Consider the following 21203-nt stretch of genomic DNA (forward strand, 5'->3'; position numbering starts at 1 on the left):
TGGGAATGCAAGTTGGTGCAGCCGCTTTGGGAAAATAGTGTGGAGATTCCTTAAGAAATTAAAAATAGAGCTACCCTCTGACCTTGTAATTGCACTACTGGGTATTTACCCCAAAGATACAGATATTGTGAACAGAAGGGCTATCTGTACCCCAGTGTTCATAGCAGCAATGGCCACAGTCACTTAACTGTGGAAAGAGCCAAAATGCCCTTTAACAGATGAAAGGCTAAAGAAGATATGGTCCATATATACAATGGAATATTACACCTCCATCAGAAAGAATGAATACCCAACTTTTGTAACAACAAAAGAATGGAAGAGGAGGAGACTATGCTGAGTGAAATAAGTCAAGCAGAGAGAGTCAATTATCACATGGTTTCACTTACTTGTGGAACACAAGGAATAACATGGAGAACACTGGGTGGAGAGGAGACGTGATTTGGGGGAAACTGGAGGGGAAGACGAACCAGAGATTCGTGGACTCTGATTCTCAGAGATTGTGGACTCTGAGAAACAAAGGGAATGTATTGGAGGGGAGGGAGTTAGGGGTTGGGAGAGCCTGGTGCTGGGTATTAAAGAGGGCACATATTGCATGAAGCACTGGGTGTTTGCATAAACAATGAATCTTGGAACACTGAAAAAGTAAAATTAAATTAAAAAAATTGCTTTCAGACACATAGTTATGAAGCATAATGATCATGTCCCTTGAAAATTCCACATATATAACTTAGAGCAATTATAATTTCAAATCAAATCCTTAGAAAATTTAAGTACAGACTCTCCATAATTTTCTACAATATTTAGGGACACTCACTAATAATATATGTTCCTCTAAAAATCAGATTTCTAGATGACATTGTTTGGTGTTAAAAGCAACAATATATCTGTTCCCCACCCCGCCCCAGGGAAGTTGTTTTGCATCATGTGCCTGGTAGGAAATGTGAAGCTGAATCATCATTAATTCCAGAGTGAATTAATGCACAGAGGATAAACTGTGTAGATAATGATGCAGGAGATAGTAATGAATAAGGGCCAAAAAATATAATTAATCATAGGAAGAAAACAATAAGGTATTAAAATTTTAGGAAGAATCTTATGAACAGAATCTGCAAAGAGTCAGTCTAATTATAAATTTAACCATGTTGGTTTATTTACTGGTACCTGTACTTAAGGAAAAAAAGGAGTTGCAGCACTCAAAATCACTGATAATGTAGTAAATATGCATTTTATGTATACGAATAATATCAATAATCATGTTTGAATTTCTGTGCAGTTATAAACAAACAACACTAAGGCAATATTCACTAAAAGTCTGTGCGTGCTGGGTACTCACTAATTCCTTCACTTATTTTTACTTCATTTAATCTTCACTACAACTGCAAGAGACAGATACAATTATTACTCTTGTCTTACAGATGAGGTCATGTAATGTGCCTAAGGTCAGATGGGTGATAAGTGGCTGGACTCAGACTGAAGCCGAGGTTCAGCTCTTAAGCATGATGGTTTTCAGTCTGAAAATGTAACTGGGTTATTTGGTTTTAAAAATTTTGGCCTTACAGGTGAAAGGGAGTAAGAGATAAGGCCTCCTTTATAAAAAGAGTAAGTCACAGGAATAAAAAAAGGACTGTATAAGGAATATTGGTTAATGGTATTGTAATAGTGTTGTGTGGTGACAGATGGTAGCTGCACACTTATGCTGTGCTTGTGTGGTACAATTATGCTCACTTGTGGTGAGCACAGCATAATGTATAGACTTGTCCAATCACTAGGTTGTACACTTGAAATTAATGTAACATTGTGTATCATCTATATTCACATACAGATATTAAACCAACAAGGAAATAAAATTTCAACTATTTGCAGGAAAAAAAATCACACAAAAAACCAAGAGTACAATCACTCTGTCCTCTATATGTGCCTCTATTATTGAATGTAATACAGATATTTCAGTATTTGCTTTCCAGCTTGTCTCTTATCTCCAGAATGGAAGCTTCCTGACTGTAGGGATCGTGTGTAATTACACATAAAAAAGGCTCAGCTAATATTTACTGAATTGAATATTAAATTGTACTCTTTTTAAAGAAAAAAATTTTGGCCTTCTAAAAATAAACTATTTCTGAATGAAAAACATTTTTCAAATTTTTGTTTCTGTTCTACAGAAAATAAATTTGTGGAAAAGAACAGGTATTCCAAGCCACTGGAAGTTTAGTTACGACATAAGCAATTAGAAATCAAACTTATCATGTTCCTTATTTAAGGTACTCTACCATATTTAGGAGCTATTCAGTTAACAAAGTATCAAATCAAAGAATTTCCACAAATATTTCTCACTTGACTTAATTTCCATACCTTCCAGATGTATTCTTAAGTATGGCAAGTGCATCTGGATAGCCATCCATGTTATAGTCTCCAATATGAAGGGTAATTGGAAGTGGTATTTCAGTTGGTCGTTGTTCATGCACAAATGGCACAAAACCCCAGAGTGTGCCCTTGTTGCTGAACTCCTGCAGGACTGGAACCCACTATGGAATAAGAGGAAAAAGATTAGATTTTACAGTTACTTTAGAAAAAAAAAAATTCACCATTCGCAAAACAAACAATCTATTAAAAGTCTTCATAAGCATCATCTTACTTAAACTTCTTTATCTCTACAACCTAAGGATATTATAATTTACTTTGATGAACAGATAATTGATACTCTAGAAAAAATAAAGTCCCATTTAAATTTCATCGTAATCATTTTTCCTTGAACTGGTACAATAGAGCCTTTGAAAAATTTTTACAAAATCACAGAATCTTAGGTTTGAATTGATACTGATTCCTATAGTTGAATCTCCCCATTTTAAAGCTGTGTTGAGTGGAAATGTAATTTCAAGAATATTTTTTAATGATTTATTTACCTATTTTAGAGAGATAGGTACCTATTTTAGATAGATACCTATTAAATTTAAATAGATACCTATTTTAGAGAGAGAGAGAGAGAGAGAGAGAGAGAATAAGGGGGAAGGACAGAGGGAAAAGGAGAGAGAGAATTTCAATGAGACTCCCGCTGAGAATGAAGCCCAGCAGGGGGCTTGATCTCAAGATCCTGAGGTCATGACCTTAGTGGATACCCAGAGTTGGACGCTGAACCCACTGAGCCACGTAGGCCCCAGCAAATGAATATTTTTTTAAATGAGAGCAAACTGTAATATTATCTAGTACTGGTGTCCTTTCAGAAGGATCAGCTTAGGAAGAAGGAAGATGATAGAATCTCCCTTGTTCCCCTGTTTTGCCTTTTATACATGATGATGACTTCAGTCAATATCTTCAGAGCCAAGAGTTCTGAGGTTCCCTGACAACACCAGCATTGAAGAAGCTCTGCCTGTCCAGGGGGATGAGCTTTGTCACCAAAACAGCTTAGTAAGTTCTTTATTTTTATATTGATTATAATGAAGAGACCAGAGAGAATAAAGTTGATTTCAAAAAGAGCTTTTGGAAATCCATTTCTCTTTTGAGTACCCTAATCCACTCAAGCTAATGCAAAGTAAAAATCTGAAGAGAAGAAATCATACCATTAAAATTATAGATACGCCTAAAATTAGTTCAAAGTATGAATACTGGCACACACCCTAGAGATGTTGAAACCAGCGCAGCTGGCTTGAAATGACAGCAGGCTACACAGGTTTCTTTTAAGCAGGTGACTCTATATGGCTTCAAGTCAAACGATATTAAAAATGGTTTCTTGAACAGAGATTAGTACATTGGGCACCCCAAACATAATCTAGGTTTTCCAAAGAAAGCATAACTTGCCAAAGAAAAAGAGAAAATAAAGCCAACAATAGGGGCGCCTGGGTGGCTCAGTGGGTTAAGCCGCTGCCTTCGGCTTGGGTCATGATCTCAGGGTCATGGGATCGAGTCCTGCATCAGGCTATCTGCTCAGCAGGGAGCCTGCTTCCCTCTCTCTCTGCCTGCCTCTCCGTCTACTTGTGATTTCTCTCTGTCAAATAAATAAATAAAATCTTTAAAAAAAAAGAAAAAAAAAAGCTAACAATAAATACATATTTATAGGAAATAACTGTTTAAAAAAAACTCATTTACATCTTAGATTAATTTTTCAATCTTTCCAAAGAGCAAAAAAATATTATTTATCATCAAAATGTTTTAATGATTCATTTGACTTTGAAAAAATAGTTGGTTTTGTTTTGGAAGAAGATGGGAAATTTCACAAAATGCTGTTATCACAAACTTCTGAAAAGGTTGACAGTTTATTAGTGAGGATAAAGTGTTCTTATTAAGGTAAATGTATTAAGGTCTAAAAAGTAAAAAGATTTTTTATTAATATGACATCCTTAATAGTCATCAAAGAACTGTGACATTTATCTTCCTAGAGAGAGATGACTGTATAATTTGAAAATATTCTTACAGTAGTCTGTTGCTTGAAGCCAGGCTATAATTACTATGTTTACTTATACCTATGAAACATGATTAGGTGTTACTTGACCTCATGTTTTCAGTGATTAAAAACTTAAAAAAGCTTAAGATAATAAAATTTATAGGTACAGAATCTAAATGTTTTTAGATTATTGATTGTATGAAGATTTTTCTTTAGTGTTTTACCATAAAATGTGGTTTCCTGTAAGGGCAATAATTTTTTACCCTAAGATAGAAAACAAAACTGAGTAATTCCAGTACTATAATAATACTGGTTTTCTCTGGTAGTATTAACAATAAGGAAAAATTTTCAGTGTTACAACCTATCACTGCCACAGTAATCTGTGGATTCTAAACTCTTTATCCATAAGCTATAGGTAAAATGTTAGCTTGAGAGAATGAAACGGATCTATTTAGCACAAATAAAGACAAGATTAGCCTTGACAACAGATGTGATGTTCTTCTCCATAACCTTTTGTTATAGTTACAGTGCATTTTACAATATTCCTAGCCTGTAAAATGCGAATGGGTCATTTAATTACAGGACAAAGACTGGTCTTCTTCACCAGAAATGATTATAACAGTGCTTTCCCTCTCAATAAATAAACACAAAAATATTCAAATTTATTTCATTAAATTAAAATGAGGAAGTCAATAATTTGTATAGGGTTTCACTGTGTTCTGATTATTCAGATACTTTTTCTAATCTCTGAAGATTTTCTTTAAGAAGGTAATTGTATTGACATTAAAAAAACAAGCTGATATACCTGTTTCGTTCCAGATCTTGCTAAGTAAATGATGCTCTTCTGGCAGTTTTTATCTTCACAGCCTGGCAGTAAGTGATCCATGTGTCCATCTCCATCTGCCAAAAGAAAATTTCAAGAGTCCATTAACAGCTACAAAATAAAGTGTTCTTGTATGGCAGATTACATTTCCTATTTGTTCAAAGTCTGCATCAATCTGAATAAATGAAAGAAATTGACGTACGACTTTGTTATAAATGTGATTCAATTAAAACAATTACTCTGGCCCTTGCCATCTACTACCTGGATTGTGTCTTGTTTTAAATTGCTCACTTTTCTGCAGTTAAATATTTATCCAATGTTGGGAAAAAAAACCCCAGTTCAGGCTTTAATGTTAAAATCATCAATTTTTAAACAATGTGGCTTTTGACTTATTTACATAATTATCATTGCTGCTGCAGGAGAAAAACAAGCATGTCAATAGTAACTCATTATTATATGGCTTATTTAAAACGTGTCTTTACATATAATTTATCTTCACACATTCTCTTAAATATCTTTTACATAGTATGAACTTCAAAAGTTCTAAAGCTCTCAGCACCTTGGCTTTTAAAAGGCATCAATAAATTTTTACCAATAAAAAGGCAAACAAAGAGAATACAGATGTCATTTCCAGCTGACTGGATTTTGAAAAGCTGCACGATGGGGGTGCTTGGGTTGCTCAGCTGGACAAGTGTCTGATTTTGGTTTAGGTCATAATCTCAGGGTTTTGGATTCTTTTATTTTTGGTTAAAGATTCAATTAATTTATTTATTTGTCAGACAAAGAGAGAGAGGGAGAACACAAGCAGGCAGAGCAGCAGGAAGAGGCAGAGAGAGAAGCAGGCTCTCCGCCGAGCAAGAAGCCCCATGTAGGACTCAATCCCAGAAGCCCGGGTTCAATGACCTGAGCCAAAGGCAGCAGCCTAACCAACTAAGCCACCCAGGATTCCCAGGGTCTTGGATTTTTGTCCCACTGAGCTCCCTACCCCCACTCCTGTTCTCGCTCCTTCTCTCAAATAAATAAATAAATAAAATCTAAAAAACAAAAAACAAAAAACAACTCACAAAACTGCACAATGTTTTGCAAAGACCTTCAGAAAAGAGGTTACTGAAGAACCTGGAATCAATTCCTCTAATGGTCTCTCCTACCTACTGCCCCTTACCTGATAAGGTTTAAGATTTTGATGTCCTAGAGTTAAATTGCTATAGTGACATGCATAGTTGAATAGTCATTTAGATTTTAAATTTTGTGTTGTTTCATTCACTCATTTGCTATATTAACATATAATATATGTCTGAGACAAGTGCCCTCAGTTTGAAGGAGAGAGTAAAGATTAGCTATAGAGAAATACTCTTTCACATGTAGGCTTATATATTAAGGAAATATAAAATTTTAACAAGCCTATCCTATCTTCAGTAATACATTCAAAAGGGAAAAAATAATTTTAGGATGAGTGGGCTGAAAATCTAGTCCATGGAAGTTTACCACAGCAAGGAAAATTAAAAGGTGCAGCATAGTGAAAAATAAACTTTTAAAATTTAATTTCATGGTTTAGTTACCTATGACCCTTACAATTAATATCATTAGTGATAATGAACCCTACACAGAGGAGTAAAACATTAAGTAAAAACAGTTGAATTAATAATGGAAGTATGGAGAACATCTGCAATTTGACAGTATATAGATTCAGACTATTGAGAAAGAAGTTGAGAGAGAGAGATGAAACTCTAGGCAGGAATACTTGGAAAGGAAAAGTCTTATCAAGGGCATAAACATATATCATAGTTAAAGATAAATAAAAAAAACAGCTATCCAAGTAAGAATGAATTAAATACAAAATATGATTTATAAGCAGGATCTAGGAAGACTTCATTAAAAGCCAAGCCATTTTACTGCCAATTAATGGGGGGACAAATTAGAAGACCATTACTAAGTCTCTGCCCTTCATTTTTACCCCATGGCAAAATATTCAGGTTAGATTCTGATTTACACTTTTATTTTTTCCTACTTCCTTTCTTCTGAGTAGCTTCCTATTTCCTAAAAGTATTTCAACTATGAGGTAGCTGACATTTAATGCTGGCAAATAGCCATCTAATAAACATACAACAAACTCGTGATAATTCCTAATCATACCTTTTAGTATAAATTATCAACAATATTTTAGATATGGTCATGACATGGAGAACTTTATCAGAGAATGTCTTCCTTGTGCTGTCAGTGTTATTTTTTGGTATCTAGAGGAAGTAATAGAAAAGCTGCTGAGAGTCCAACTTCACACCCAAAGGAAATTTTAAGTACAAAGTTATTAATTCCTGGGTCTTCTTTAAGGAATGTGTCCAAGTTCAGAGACTGATCCTTCCATCAGCATGACTTCTTCATAGTCACATTATTTCTTAGAGAGTTTGCTTAAATGTATACTAGTTGAGTAGAACAAGTCATGACATGACAAGTCATGACAGACACACTATGAGTGTGTAATGGTGAAGAATACAATGCATGCTAATAAAATGTGGTGCTACTACTTTAGTTTGTGCTAAATGGCATGCAGCTTTACTCACTATTGCATTTAGATTATCAGAGCTGATGTCAAGAATGTTAAAAAGGCCAACTGGATCAAAATATGATCACGCAGATAGTTTTGACCTTATGGACACCGTGAAAGAATTGCAGAAGTTCCCAACCCTAGGTGTATACTTTGGACTATAATTTGAGCATTTTCACCACAGAGGTTGTACCAATAAATGAATTATCAAATACTCTGATTTTTGCCACTCTGATAAGTGAAAATTATATTTCATAGTGGTTTTAATTTTTTTAGTTTCCTTATTAAAATGTTGTTGGTCTTTTTCCTGCCAATTTGCAGGAGTCATTCTATATTAAGAAAACTATTCTTTTGTCTGTGATTTATTGATGTTTTTCTTTATAGCATCTAGGTTTTCCTTATAAGTTAAAAGAACTCTGAAATTCATAGACTTGGGGACATTATTTTTGCGTTTAGGTCTTTGATTCACTTAGAATTTATTCTGGCTTTAGCTATGAGTTATTATTCTACTGAACTTTTTTATCCAGTTATTCCATACCACCTACTGAATGATCTAGTTTTCACGAAACTCATTACCTCTGTATTATTTTTCTTTACCTGTAAAATGATCAAAAGGAACATAATTTAGCTACTGCAAAGGGTCATTGAGAGGATTAAATGTGGGGGAAAGAATATGGAAAATACTGTAAAACAGTAAATAACCATAATGGAGTACATTATCTCTATACATCCTTTATCACTACAGTATGTTGTGTGTACTTAGGACAGTGGTATACTGTGCTTTGAAGGAGGCAACAGAGTAAAAAAAGACGAGTAACTTCTGGAGGGACACACTGATTTTTCTTTAGAGTTCTCACTTCCAGGACACACTTAATGCTTATAGCAGGAAACACCGAAACATTTGGTCACGGAAAATTAAAGTAACAATTTAGGATTTGATGAATGTTACTCCATAGATGGAGAAAAAAATATAAGTAGAATGGTAGAGTATTTAATTCTATAACCTGGAACTCTTGAGTTCAATAACAAAAACAAATCAGTAATTTCTGAATTACAGAGTAAAACAAGTCATGACAGCTCAAATGGGGAATAAGTCAAATGACTCCTTCCACCATCTGGAAAATTTACTCATGGATGGCTATGGCATGAGCAAGATATAAATATCACAAGTCATACAACTAATTAATGTTAGAAAGTTCTAAATAGAATTCAAGGATTTAACTTTTAACATCGGCAACACAAGGCTGAAAGATTTCTGTACAGGGCCTTTAAAACTGAATTTTTTGCTAAAAGATCCAGAATTTAAGTAGAAGTAACATCTTCCCCATCACATTTGTCAACAGGCATGTGAGACATATGACAGATAATGTATTCACATATTAAACTACATTTTTTGTGATTCATATAAAACTGGAAATACACTTGCTAAAATAAAAAACCATTTACTGAAAAAGCATTTCCTTATTTCCATTGTAATATATGAAATATATCACTCTATATTTTTCAGAACACATCATTAACATACTGAAATTATTGACACAGAAATAATTTGAATCTTAAACAAAATCTAACACAATAGCCAGATTAGGCTTTCCAAGAAAATAAAACTCAGGCTTTAAAAATAAATGGTGATATATATAAAAAAAGAGGGCATGAATGAAAATATTTAATTTCTTCAGCTTTTTAAAAGAAGTTCATAAACCAAAGTATGACAATGGGAGACCACTGCTATATTATTTTTAAAAATGAGGAAAAAATGAATAACATATTATCACATTAACATGTGAAATATAGTTAATTTCTTTAAAATATTCATTTTTAAAGGACAGAATGACAGAATTATGAATACATACATCAGTTTACTTAATTTTGTTTCAGATGTTGAATAACATACAGGTTGATTTTTAATTGTGTTCATATAAACACAGTATTAATATAGTGATATGGTTAAAGATAAGCCTCCAAAGTGCCAGGGCCTTAACAATTTTACAAATAAGAAACATATATTGTCAAAAGATATAAATATGATCAAAACAGAAAAATTATATTTCTTTAAGATGTTGCTGGTTACTATCAGACATGGTAATGCTGGAAAGCATGAGGTAGGACCAAAAATACACACAGTGAATCAAATCTGCTTTAATATGTTTAGGCTTTGTGAGTAGATAGTCATGAAATAGGACTTTCATGACAGATTTCTCCTGTCAATTCTATTACTTGTTTTTATTGATGATACAATATTTTTTGTCATTTCAATACCTAAGTATCTATTAGGCTTTAATGTCTTCAGGATACTCATCTTCTGATGCTTTCTGTTTTGCTGAATATACTGGTTCTTTGACAACTATGTCTTAGTAGTTTTTTTTCCTTACTAAAGATTTTATAAAAGTCATAGCATATTCCACTTTCTCTTCTGAGTTTTCCTTGCTCTATTATAGGAACAGAGGTAAAAACCAACTGTTTTGGTGAGAAGGATATAATAGGGTAAAGAGGCTTAATTCCTGCCCAGTCACCTCTAGAAACACAATAGTGGAAATGTCTCCTAAACATTCTGCATGGTAATGATCTTGTTTATTTTACATTTGAAACTAGGAGGAGGGTATGGGGAGGAAGGTTCAATATTATTTTTAAGATTCTTATGATTAAATCTATAATTCTGTACTTATTATTTTGTATTATCAAATATGTTGTGAAATTATAATTCTTTTATGTTTTGTTACCAAAAATGAACACTATACATTTATTTGTGTATGGATATAGTAAAATTTTTACATAATGTTCATGTATCAGTTAAAATGAGGAATATTCCTATTAATAATGCATTAAGCATTTTGAATATATTTTTAAATATCAAACCATATATTATTTAAAACCATGTGGGCAACATAGGAAAAAGTCTATTCTATTTGTTATATAACTGATTAGCTTACTTTGACATTCTCCTTATTTTCCACTGTGTTGAATAATATTTAAAGAGTATTATTTTCTCTATTTATTTCAGAGTGCTCCCAACATAATATGAAATTGTGTGTGTGGGGATCATTTTAAGGTTAGCTCAATTTAAATGAAAGTGATTAAAATTTTCTTTCATGTCTTTAATCCTAGTAATAAAGTAACCTATCAAGACAAATCATCAGCCAAGTCAACCTGTAATCTGAATTCTAAAATAAACAAGAAGCTGAAACAAGATCCTATTTTTTGCTTTATAAATTTATTAATGTTTGTGGCATAGGGGAAGGAAAGGTGGCTGCTAGTCTTTTCCTGTCAATACAATTCTGCATCCAAAATAAGGCCTTTACTTCAAAAGAACAAAATACATTTAAATATGAAAATCCACACTTGCAAAAAGGGCAGCAAATGATTCAAACTCTTGTTTTGATAAGAATAAGGAAGCAAACAATGATAGTAAAAGTAAATTAGTTTATTTAGTAAGATATTTATACTCAAAAAGCTTCAAATAAATGCTAATAATTAAGTATTTTATATTTGGTCAGAGAGCAGAATCAAAATGCATATGACAAAAGTTGTCCCAGAGAATTCTTGGGATACGTACACATGTTTGGGTGTAGTAGAAAAGACAGTGGATTAAGAATGGGAAAGATTTTGCTTTTAAGATTGCTTAGTTACTAAGGTACTTGGCCAACTCAGTTTTTTCAACTGTAAAATGAAAAGGTTAGGTTCCCTGACATTCTCAAATGCAATCCATAGAAGTTAAGATGGTGGAGAAGTAAGAGGACCCCCAGGCTTTCCTTGTCCCTTGAACACAGCTGCATTGAGGTCAGATCACTTGGAACACCCATCAAATTGATCTCAGGATTGGAAGAAGAATATATTCAGAGCATTCCATCCTAAAACAGCAGAATACACTTTTTTTCGAATGTACATGGAACATTCACCAGAATAAATTGCATACTGGGGCACAAATCAGGACTCAACCTGTACAAAAAGATCAAGATCATACCATGCATATTTTCAGACCAAAATGTTATGAACCTTCAAGACAACCACAAGAAAAAATTTGGAAAGACCACAAATACACAGAGCTTAAACACCATCCTACCAAAGATTGAATGGGTCAACCAGGAAATTAAAAGAATTTAAAAAATATATGGAAGCAAGTGAAAATGAAAACACAACATTTCAAAATCTTTGAGATGCAACAAAGGCAGTCCTAAGAAGCAAATATATAGCAATACAGGCCTTCCTCAAGAAGCAAGACAAGTCTCAAATATATACTCCAAATTTACACCTAGAGGACCTGGAAAAAGAACAGCCAAGAAAGCCTAAAACCAGTAGAAGAAGGGAAATAATAAAGACTAGAGCAGAAATCAAAACAAAACAAAACAAAACAGAAACCCCAGGAGAACAGACCAATGAAACTAGAAGCTGGTATATTGAAAGAATTTAAAAGAATGATAAACCTTTAGCCAGACTTACCAATCACTAATAAAACAGGTGAAATCACAACCAACACCACAGAAATACAATCATAAGAGAATATTATGAGCAATTATATGACAACAAATTGGGCAATCTGGAGGAAATGCATAAACTCCTAGAAACATATAAACTGCGGAAAAGGAAACAGGAAGAAATAGAAAACCTGAACAGACCCATAACCAGCAAAGAAAGTGAATAAGTAATCAAAAGTCTCCAGATAAACAAGAGTCCAGGGCAAGATGGCCTGTCAGGGGAATTCTACCAAATACCTAAAGAAGAACCAATACCTATTCTATTGTTCACAAGGGCCAAAATATGGAAAGAGCTCAGATATCCATGGTCTGATAAATAAATATAGAAGGTGTGGTAGCTATATATAATGGAATATTACTTAGACATCAAAAAGAATGAAATTTGCTATTTACAAGGATGTGGATGAAACTAGAGTGCATTATGCTAACTAAAATCAGTCAGAGAAAGACAAATTCCATATGATTTCACTCATATGTGGAATTTAAGAAACAAAACAGAGGATCATAGGGGAAGGGGGTAAAAATAAAATAAGATAAAGGCAGAGAGGGAGGCAAGCCATAAGAGACTCCTAAATACAGGGAACAAACTGAGGGTTCATGGAGGGAGGTTAGTTAGGGGATGGGGTAATTGGGTGATGGGCATTAAGGAGGACACTTGACCTAATGAGCACTGGATGTTATACACAACTAATGAATCACTAAATTCTACTGCTGAAAGTAGTAATACACTATATATTAACTAAAATGAATTTAAATACATCTAGAAAAAAAAAAAGATGTTTTCTACACAGTATGGTTTTACAGAAAAAAAATGTTGAAATAAAATGCCATGCACAGGGGTGCCTGCGTAGCTCAGTCAGTTAAGCGTCTGTCTTTGGCTCAGGTCATGATCCCAGGGTCTTGGGATCAAACCCTGCATAGGGCTCCTTGCTCAGCGGGAAGCCTGCTTTGCCCTCTTCTTCTGCATGCTGCTTTCCCTGCTTGTGCTCTTGCTCTCTTCCAAATAAATAAATAAATAAATAAATAAATAAATAAATAAATAGAATCTATAAAACTAATGCCATCCACAGTCCACTTTCACAAAGGCCACAGTATAGTTTCATAGCATAGGCTCAGGTGTCACAGGGACCTGAGTTCAAAACTTAGGTATCACTTGGTAGCAGTGCAACTTCGGGCAAGTTACTTACCATTTCTTTGCCTTAGTTTTTTTATCTATAAAGTGCACATTACCTGAACAGTTCCTTGTAAATATTAAATGATGATAATCATGATGTTAGTAAGCATTCACTGAGTGTTTACTATATTCAAAAGAGTTATAAATTTTACACATATATTATATCCTTTAATATTCCTAACAAATCTTATTGCATTGTTTTCCTATATTGTTACCTCCATTTAACAGAAGAAGAAAAAAAGTTATCAAGATTAAGTAAGTAACTTGCCCATAAAGAGTGAGTTAGTAAGAGGCAGAACCAGAATACATAAAACCCAGGCAGACTGACTCTGAAGCCCCTATTCTTAGACACTGCCCTTTGCAAAATGCTTGGCACACAGAAGCTTAATAAATGGTAGATATTGTTCATATGATGAACACTCAAAGGGGTAACATGCTGATACTAAAATGTCAAAGACTATTGCTTTCACATAAAACAAGAGTCATCTCTTCCCCCCAAATAAGGAAGGACTATGGTTATTTTGTTTCTTCTGGAGAGAATGAATGAGGGTCTTACCTCCAAAAAAGGTCAAAGATGGCTCCGGTTAAAATGAACACTGATAATAACCACTTGCAACTTCTGCCTAGGCACATCTTTCACTGAAAAATGTATCTTTGGGAAATTCATATTTGAGATCCTTTTATAACTGGCAATATTTTAATTAGACATGGGTAGTTTAGAAGTATTAGTAAAGAATAAATTTCAGAAATATATGGACTAATATAAAATATTCTTTTGGAAAATATACTTTAGTCAGGTTAATTTTAAAATTTTCATGGAAAACGTATTTTAGAGGATTTTAGTCATTTGGTTGTATAATCAATGAGCTAATTAGCACTTTTCTCAGAAGATAAACATCTTTAATTCCCTTCACAACTATGGAGTAGTTATAATTTCCATTGAGCACCATATTTTATTTATGACAGCTTTAAACAACCAAATATGCATCTTTATAAATACTGAAGAAGTTATTAGGACATCAAGCTCTCACATCTTGGCTCCCTATCTTTAAGAAGTTCATTTTCCCACCTTATCATATTAATAAAAGATTCTTCTCCATGGAATGTCTCAAACAGTGCTGGCTTGTTCTGGTTCTGACTGAGTTTTGTTTCATTGGCTGACTGTGAGCCTCTTTTCAGAAGGATGAGCAAAGATGAAATAAACACTGGTAACAGTGGTAATACCTACTCTCACAAGATACTCATTTTTGAGATTAAAATCTTTATTATCCATCCTTTTCAAAGGAGAAATAGGAAATCAAACTTATAAAGTTGCTAGGTTCATAAGCAAAGTGAACTAAACAATGAATTCTATAGTAATCTAATTATGTCCTTGGCATTATTAAAAGTAAAATAATCTACTTAATAAGAGGTATAAAGAGCCCTCATAACACTGGTGTTTAAGTCACATATTTTCCTAATTATTAATCCCTTTTCTTTAAAAATAAAATCAGATATGAAAGTGAGTACACTGCTTCTGTCTTCAGAGAAAAAGCAATATAAGAAAAGTTTGAACAAAATCTGATAATCTAGATGAACAAATTCTGAGAAATGCACAAATTACCTAAACTGACTCAAGAACAGAGAGAAAATCTCATCAAACCTATAATAAGCAAAGACTGAATTATTAATCAAAAACTTTTCAAGTAAAAAAAAAAATCAAAGCAGATAGCTTCTCTGGTGAATTTTACTAATATTTACAGAATTAACACCAAATTCTCGAAACTCTTCAAAACAATAAAAGGAGAGGGAACACTTTCAAGTTCACTGTAGAGGCCAGAAGTACTCTGGTATCAAAGTCAGATAAAGACATCAAAAGAATGTTACAGATCATTATTCCTTACGATTAGTGTTGCAGAATTCCTCAACAAAATACCAATAAACAAATCCAAAAGCATATTAAGATGATTACACACCATGAGTAAGTGGGATTTATGCTAGGAATGAATGGGTGACACAACATAAGAAAATCAGTTAAAGCAACACATCATAGTGATAAAACAAAGAATGAAGACCCACACGATCATCTCATGTGACACAGAAAAGTCGTCTTACAAAATCCAACACTCTTGATAAACTTTCTCAAAAATCTGAATATAAGGAAACTTTCTTAACTTGATAAAGGGCATTTAAGAAAACCCAGAGCTAACAACATACTCAATGGTAAAAACTTTTCCCCGAAGTTCAGGAATAAGACAAGGATGCCTACTTTCACCACTAGTATTCAACATTGTACTGGAACTTCTAGCCAGAGCAATTAGATAAGGAAAGAAATTAATGGTATTCAAATTCAAAAGGAGGAAATACAACTATCTCTATTTCCAGATATGAAACTATATGGAGAAAACCCAAAAGGATCCACAAGAAAACTACCGTATATGACAATGAATGAATTTAAGGAAGCTGAGGGCACAAGATCAACTCAGAAAAACTGGCTGTTTTTCTATACACCAACAATAAATAATAATAACAACAACAATAATAGGCAACAAAAGCAGAAATAAGCAAGTGGGACTACATCAAATTAAGAAGCTTCTGTATAGCAAAGGAAACCATCACCAAAATGAAAATGCAGCAGACAGAATAAAAAAAATTTGTAAGTCATATATTTTTTTAAAGATTTAATTTATTTATTTGACAGACAGAGATCACAAGTAGGCAGAGAGGCAGGTAGAGAGAGAGGAGGAAGCAGGCTCCCCTTGAGCAGAGAGCACAATGTGGGGCTCAATCTCAGCACCCTGGGATCATGACCTGAGCAGAAGGTAGAGTCTTAACCCACTGAGCACCCAGGCACCCCTGTAAGTCATATTTAACCACCAATTAAAACAAAAGTAGATTAGCGGTTGTCTGGGGCAGGGGATATCAGTGCAGACTACCTATGGGTATGAGGAAACCTTGTGGGTCAATGTAAGTTCTAAAACTGGGATTGTGGTCATGCGCAACTGTATCACGCTTTACTAAAACTCCCTGAACTCTACACTTATAATTAAAATGGAAGACTTTCATGGATGCAGGTTAAACCACAAATTGTTAAAAATTTAAAATAATGTAAGCAGACTCCTCTCAAAGGAAATATTCATTAAACATTTACTACGTGCTTACTGTGTGTCAACCACTATTTAGACACTGAAATATAAATATGAAAGTTATTCTGTCTCCAAAAATATTCCTGGGGAAGTCACTCTAACTTGAAACTCCATCTGATATCATCACCTTATCAATCCAACAAACACTTTTAGAGAGTCTATTATGTGTCAGGTATGGTGACTGGTTTGTTGAGAATAATTATTAGGACCTGAAAAGGGAGTAGGGATTAGGAAGGTAAAAGAGGAGGAAGGGGGGCGCCTGGGTGGCTCAGTGGGTTAAGCCGCTGCCTTCGGCTCAGGTCATGATCTCAGGGTCCTGGGATCGAGTCCCGCATCTGGTTCTCTGCTCCGCGGGGAGCCTGCTTCCTCCTCTCTCTCTCTCTGCCTGCCTCTCTGCCTACTTGTGATCTCTCTGTGTCAAATGAATAAATAAAATCTTTAAAAAAAAAAAAAATTAAAAAAAAAAAAGAGGAGGAAGGGGATTCCAGGCAAAGGAAAGCCCACATACAAAGGCTTGGAAATGAAATAGGAAAAGGAGTATGATATAGGTGGGGAACTGTAAATAGATCAGTGTGTCAGTAAAGTCTTCCTGTAGTTAAGTAAAGAGAAATTAGACCTAAAAGAGCCTGGTGTGCTACAGTGAAGACTGGACCTTACTCTAAGGGCACATGGAGCTGTTTAAGGACTTTACTTTTATTTATTCTATTTTATAAAATTTACTCATTTTGGAACACCTGGGAGGATCAACCAGTTAAACATCTGACTCTTGATTTTGGCTCAAGTCATGGTCTCAGGGTCATGATATCAAGCCCTATGTCAGGTTCCAGGCCCAGTGTGGAACTTGTTTGAGATTCTCTTTCTCCCTCTTCCTCTAACCCCTCACTCCCTGTTTGTGCATTTTCTCTCTTTCTCTCATAAACAAACAAATAAATAAAAATTATTTTATTTATATAAGGATTTCAGATTTATTTTTCGTAGAAGTAGCACTACAGGATGGAGAATGGTTCGGAGAGCAACAAGAAAAGAGTTGGAAGATCTCTATCTTCTCTATGAAAGATTACTATCTTTCAGTAAGCTAGGAGAGAGATGAGTTTAAAAAAATGTATCTGCTTAAAAGGATAGTTTAAAGAAATATGAAGGAAGTAAGATCTATGTCCTTTTGGTGGTTTGAGAAATATGGGGCAGTGAATAGTAAGTAAAACCCTAGGTAGATATTCTAGGAGCAGCAGGGGAGAAAAGAGAAAGGCTTTAAAGAATGATTTTGTACTAAAGAATTCCTCTCTTGAATCTTCAGGAGAACATATTGAATAAAAAGGATATTAAACTGTAAGTAAATAGTCTAAAATATCATTATTATTGCAGCTCACATTTAGTATGAATCATGTGCAAGGCATTAAAGCAACTAAAATATCATTTTATTTTATGATTCTTACAAATTTAGTTTTAATTCCATATTATAATGAGTAAATAGTTGGTTATAAAGAGTTTGAATAACTTACCAAGAACTGAAATTTGAATCTAGATCTATGTAAATCTAAAGCCCAAGACAAATCTTTAACTGCAAAATAATACTGCTATAAGTTATCTGTAATAGATTTAAAATAAAATACAAATTTTATTTTATAAGTCTTCGATCACTTTTAATAGGTTTGTGCTTAATTTCAAAGTGTCTTACTTACAATGTACTACATTCCTGTCCTCCGCTGCTGCCATTTATCATAAAATATACCATTGTTTTAAACTTGCAGCTTGTATTGCCTACAGTAGACCCACTTCAATCCTAAAGACACATAGAAACTGAGAAAAGGGACAGAAAAAGATATTCCACACAAATGGAATTAAGAAAAAAAATAAAATAAAAAGAGCCAGGGCAACAACATTATATCAGACAAAACAGACTTTAAAACAAAGACAGTAGCAAGAGACAAAGGGCATTACATAATGATAAAGGGAACAATCCAACAAGAGGACAGAATATTATAAGGCTTATGTACCCAAAACTGGAGCACCTAAAGACATAAAGCAAAAACTAATTGAGCTAAAGGGAGAAAATGATAGCATACAATAATAATAGGGAATTCTAACACTCCATATACATCAATGGATAGATCATTCAGACAGACAGAAAATCAACAAGGAAACAGTGGCTTTGAATGACACATTAGGCTAGATGGATCTAACAGGTATATAAATAGAACACTCCATCCAAAACCATCACAATACTCATTTTTTAAAGTGCACATGGAACATTCTCCAGGATAGATCATATTAGACCACAAAACAAGTTTCAGTAAATTTAAGAATGAAATAATATGATGCATCTTTTCTGACCACGACAATATTAAACTAGAAATCAATCATAAGAAAAAATGTAGAAAAAACACAAACACATGGAGGTTAAATAACATTAAACAGTGAACGGGTCAAAGATGAAATCAAAGAGGAAATAAAAAAGTACCTGGAGACAAATGAAAATAAAAATACAATGGTCCAATGTCTTTTGGACTCAGAAAAAGTTGTTGTAAGAGGGATGTTTATAGCCAATATAGGCCAATATAGGGTTACCTCAAGAGACAAGAAAAATCTCAAATAAACTATCTAACCTTATATCTAAGGAGCTAGAGAAAGAACAAATGAAGACAAAGCTAGTAGAAGTAAAGAAATAATAAAGAATAGAGCAGAAATAAATGAAATAGAGACTAAGAAAGCAATAGAAAAGATCAAGGAAACCAAGAGATGGCTCTTTGAAGAGAAAAAATTGATAAACCTTTAATCAGTCTCATCAAGAAAAAAAAGAGAGGACTCAAAGAAATAAAATAAGAAATGAAGGAGAAGGAAAAAAAAAACCCAACACTATAGAAATACAAATAATTATAAAAGAATATTATGAAAAATTATATGCCAATAATTTGGACAACTAAGAAGAAATAGAAAATGTAACAGACGAATTACTAGTAATGAAATTGAATCACTAACACAAAACTACCAACAAACAAAAGTCCAGGTGAATTATACCATACATTTAAAGAAAATTATACCTCTTTTTTCTCAAACTACTCCAAAAAATAGTAAAGGAAGGAAAATTATGAATCCAACATTACCCTATTACCAAAACCAGACAAAGACACTAGAATGGAATAAAAGTATAGGCCAGTATCTCTGATGAACATAGATACAAAAATCCTCATGAAAATATTAGCAACTGAATTCAGCAATACATTAAAAGAAAATCATTCACCACAATCAAGTGGGATTTATTCCAGGGATGCAAGAGTAGTTCAATATTTGCAAGTCATTCAATGTGATATATTACATTAACAAGAGCAAAAATAAAAACCATATGATTAACTCAATAGATGCATAAAATGCATGTGACAAAATATAAAATTCATTCATGGTAAACACTCTCAACAAAGTAAAGGCCATACATGAAAACCCCACAGCTAACATCATTACTCAATGGTAAAAAAATGGAAAGCTTTTTCTCTAAGATTAGGAAGATAGGGATGTGCACTCTCAGCACTGTAGGTCAACACAGTACTGGAAGTCCTAGCTAAAACAATCAGACAAGATATAAAAGGCATCCAAATTGGTAAGGAAGAAGAAAAATGTCACTATTTGCAAATGACATTATATTACGTATGAAAAACCCTAAAGATTCCACCAAAAAACTATCAGAACTGGTAAATCAAGTCAGCAAAGTTGTGGAATAAGAATTAAAATACAGAACTATGTTACATTTTGTACACTAGTAATGAAGTAGCAAAAATAATTATTAAGAAATCAATCCCATTTACAAATGCACCAAAAGAATAAAATACCTAGTAACAAAGTTAACCAAGGAAGGGAACGACCTATACTGTTAAAAGTGTAAGACACTGATGAAAGAAACTGAAGATGACAGAAACAAATGGAAAGATATTCCATACTCATGGATTGGAAAAATTAGTATCATTAAAATGACAACACTACCTAAAGCAACTGAAAATTCAATGCTATCCCTATCAAAATACAAACAACATTTTTCACAGAATGAGAACAAACAATCCTAAAATATGTATAGAACCACAAAAGACCCCCGAATAGCCAAAGCAATCTTGAGAAAGAATAACAAAGCTGAAAGAACAACAAAATTGGAAATCTCAGATTTCAGGACACACTAGAAAGCTATAGAAATCAAAATAGTATGGTACTGGTACAAAAATAGACAGAAATCAATGGAACAGGATAGAGAATCCAGAAATGAACCCATAGCTACATGGCCAATTAATCTATGACAAAGGAGGCAAGAGTATATAATGGAAAAAAGACAGTCTTTTCAATAAATGGTATTGGAAATATCTGATAGCTACATACAACTAAGTGAAACTGGACCACTTTCTTGCAACATATACATACAAAAAGAATAAACTCAAAATGGATTAAAGACCTAAATGTGAAACTTGAAACTATGAATCTCCTAAAAGAAAACAGGGAAAGGAGTCAAGATGGCGGAGAAGTAGCAGGCTGAGACTGCTTCAGCTAGCCGAAGATCAGCTAGATAGCTTATCTAAAGATTGCAAACACCTGAAAATCCATCGGCAGATCGAAGAGAAGAAGAACAGCAATCCTAGAAACAGAAAAACAACCACTTTCTGAAAGGTAGGACCGGCGGAGAAGTGAGTCCAAAGCGATGGGAAGATAGACCCCGGG

At 33.6% G+C, this 21203-nt stretch overlaps 1 protein-coding gene across 1 annotated transcript in view; it reads right to left on the reverse strand.

Moving 5' to 3' along the window:
- ITFG1 (integrin alpha FG-GAP repeat containing 1) overlaps nucleotides 1–21203 on the reverse strand; it is a 293792-nt gene that overhangs the window by 151874 nt on the left and 120715 nt on the right. The window contains exons 9-10 of the mRNA XM_032326067.1: nucleotides 5181–5275; nucleotides 2350–2522 (exon numbers count right to left, since the gene is read on the reverse strand). Of these exons, the coding sequence (XP_032181958.1) occupies nucleotides 2350–2522; nucleotides 5181–5275 (268 nt within the window). The remainder of the gene's footprint in view (nucleotides 1–2349; nucleotides 2523–5180; nucleotides 5276–21203) is intronic.

This window comes from Mustela erminea, chromosome 19, assembly GCF_009829155.1.
Source record: "Mustela erminea isolate mMusErm1 chromosome 19, mMusErm1.Pri, whole genome shotgun sequence".
Taxonomy (NCBI): domain Eukaryota; kingdom Metazoa; phylum Chordata; class Mammalia; order Carnivora; family Mustelidae; genus Mustela; species Mustela erminea.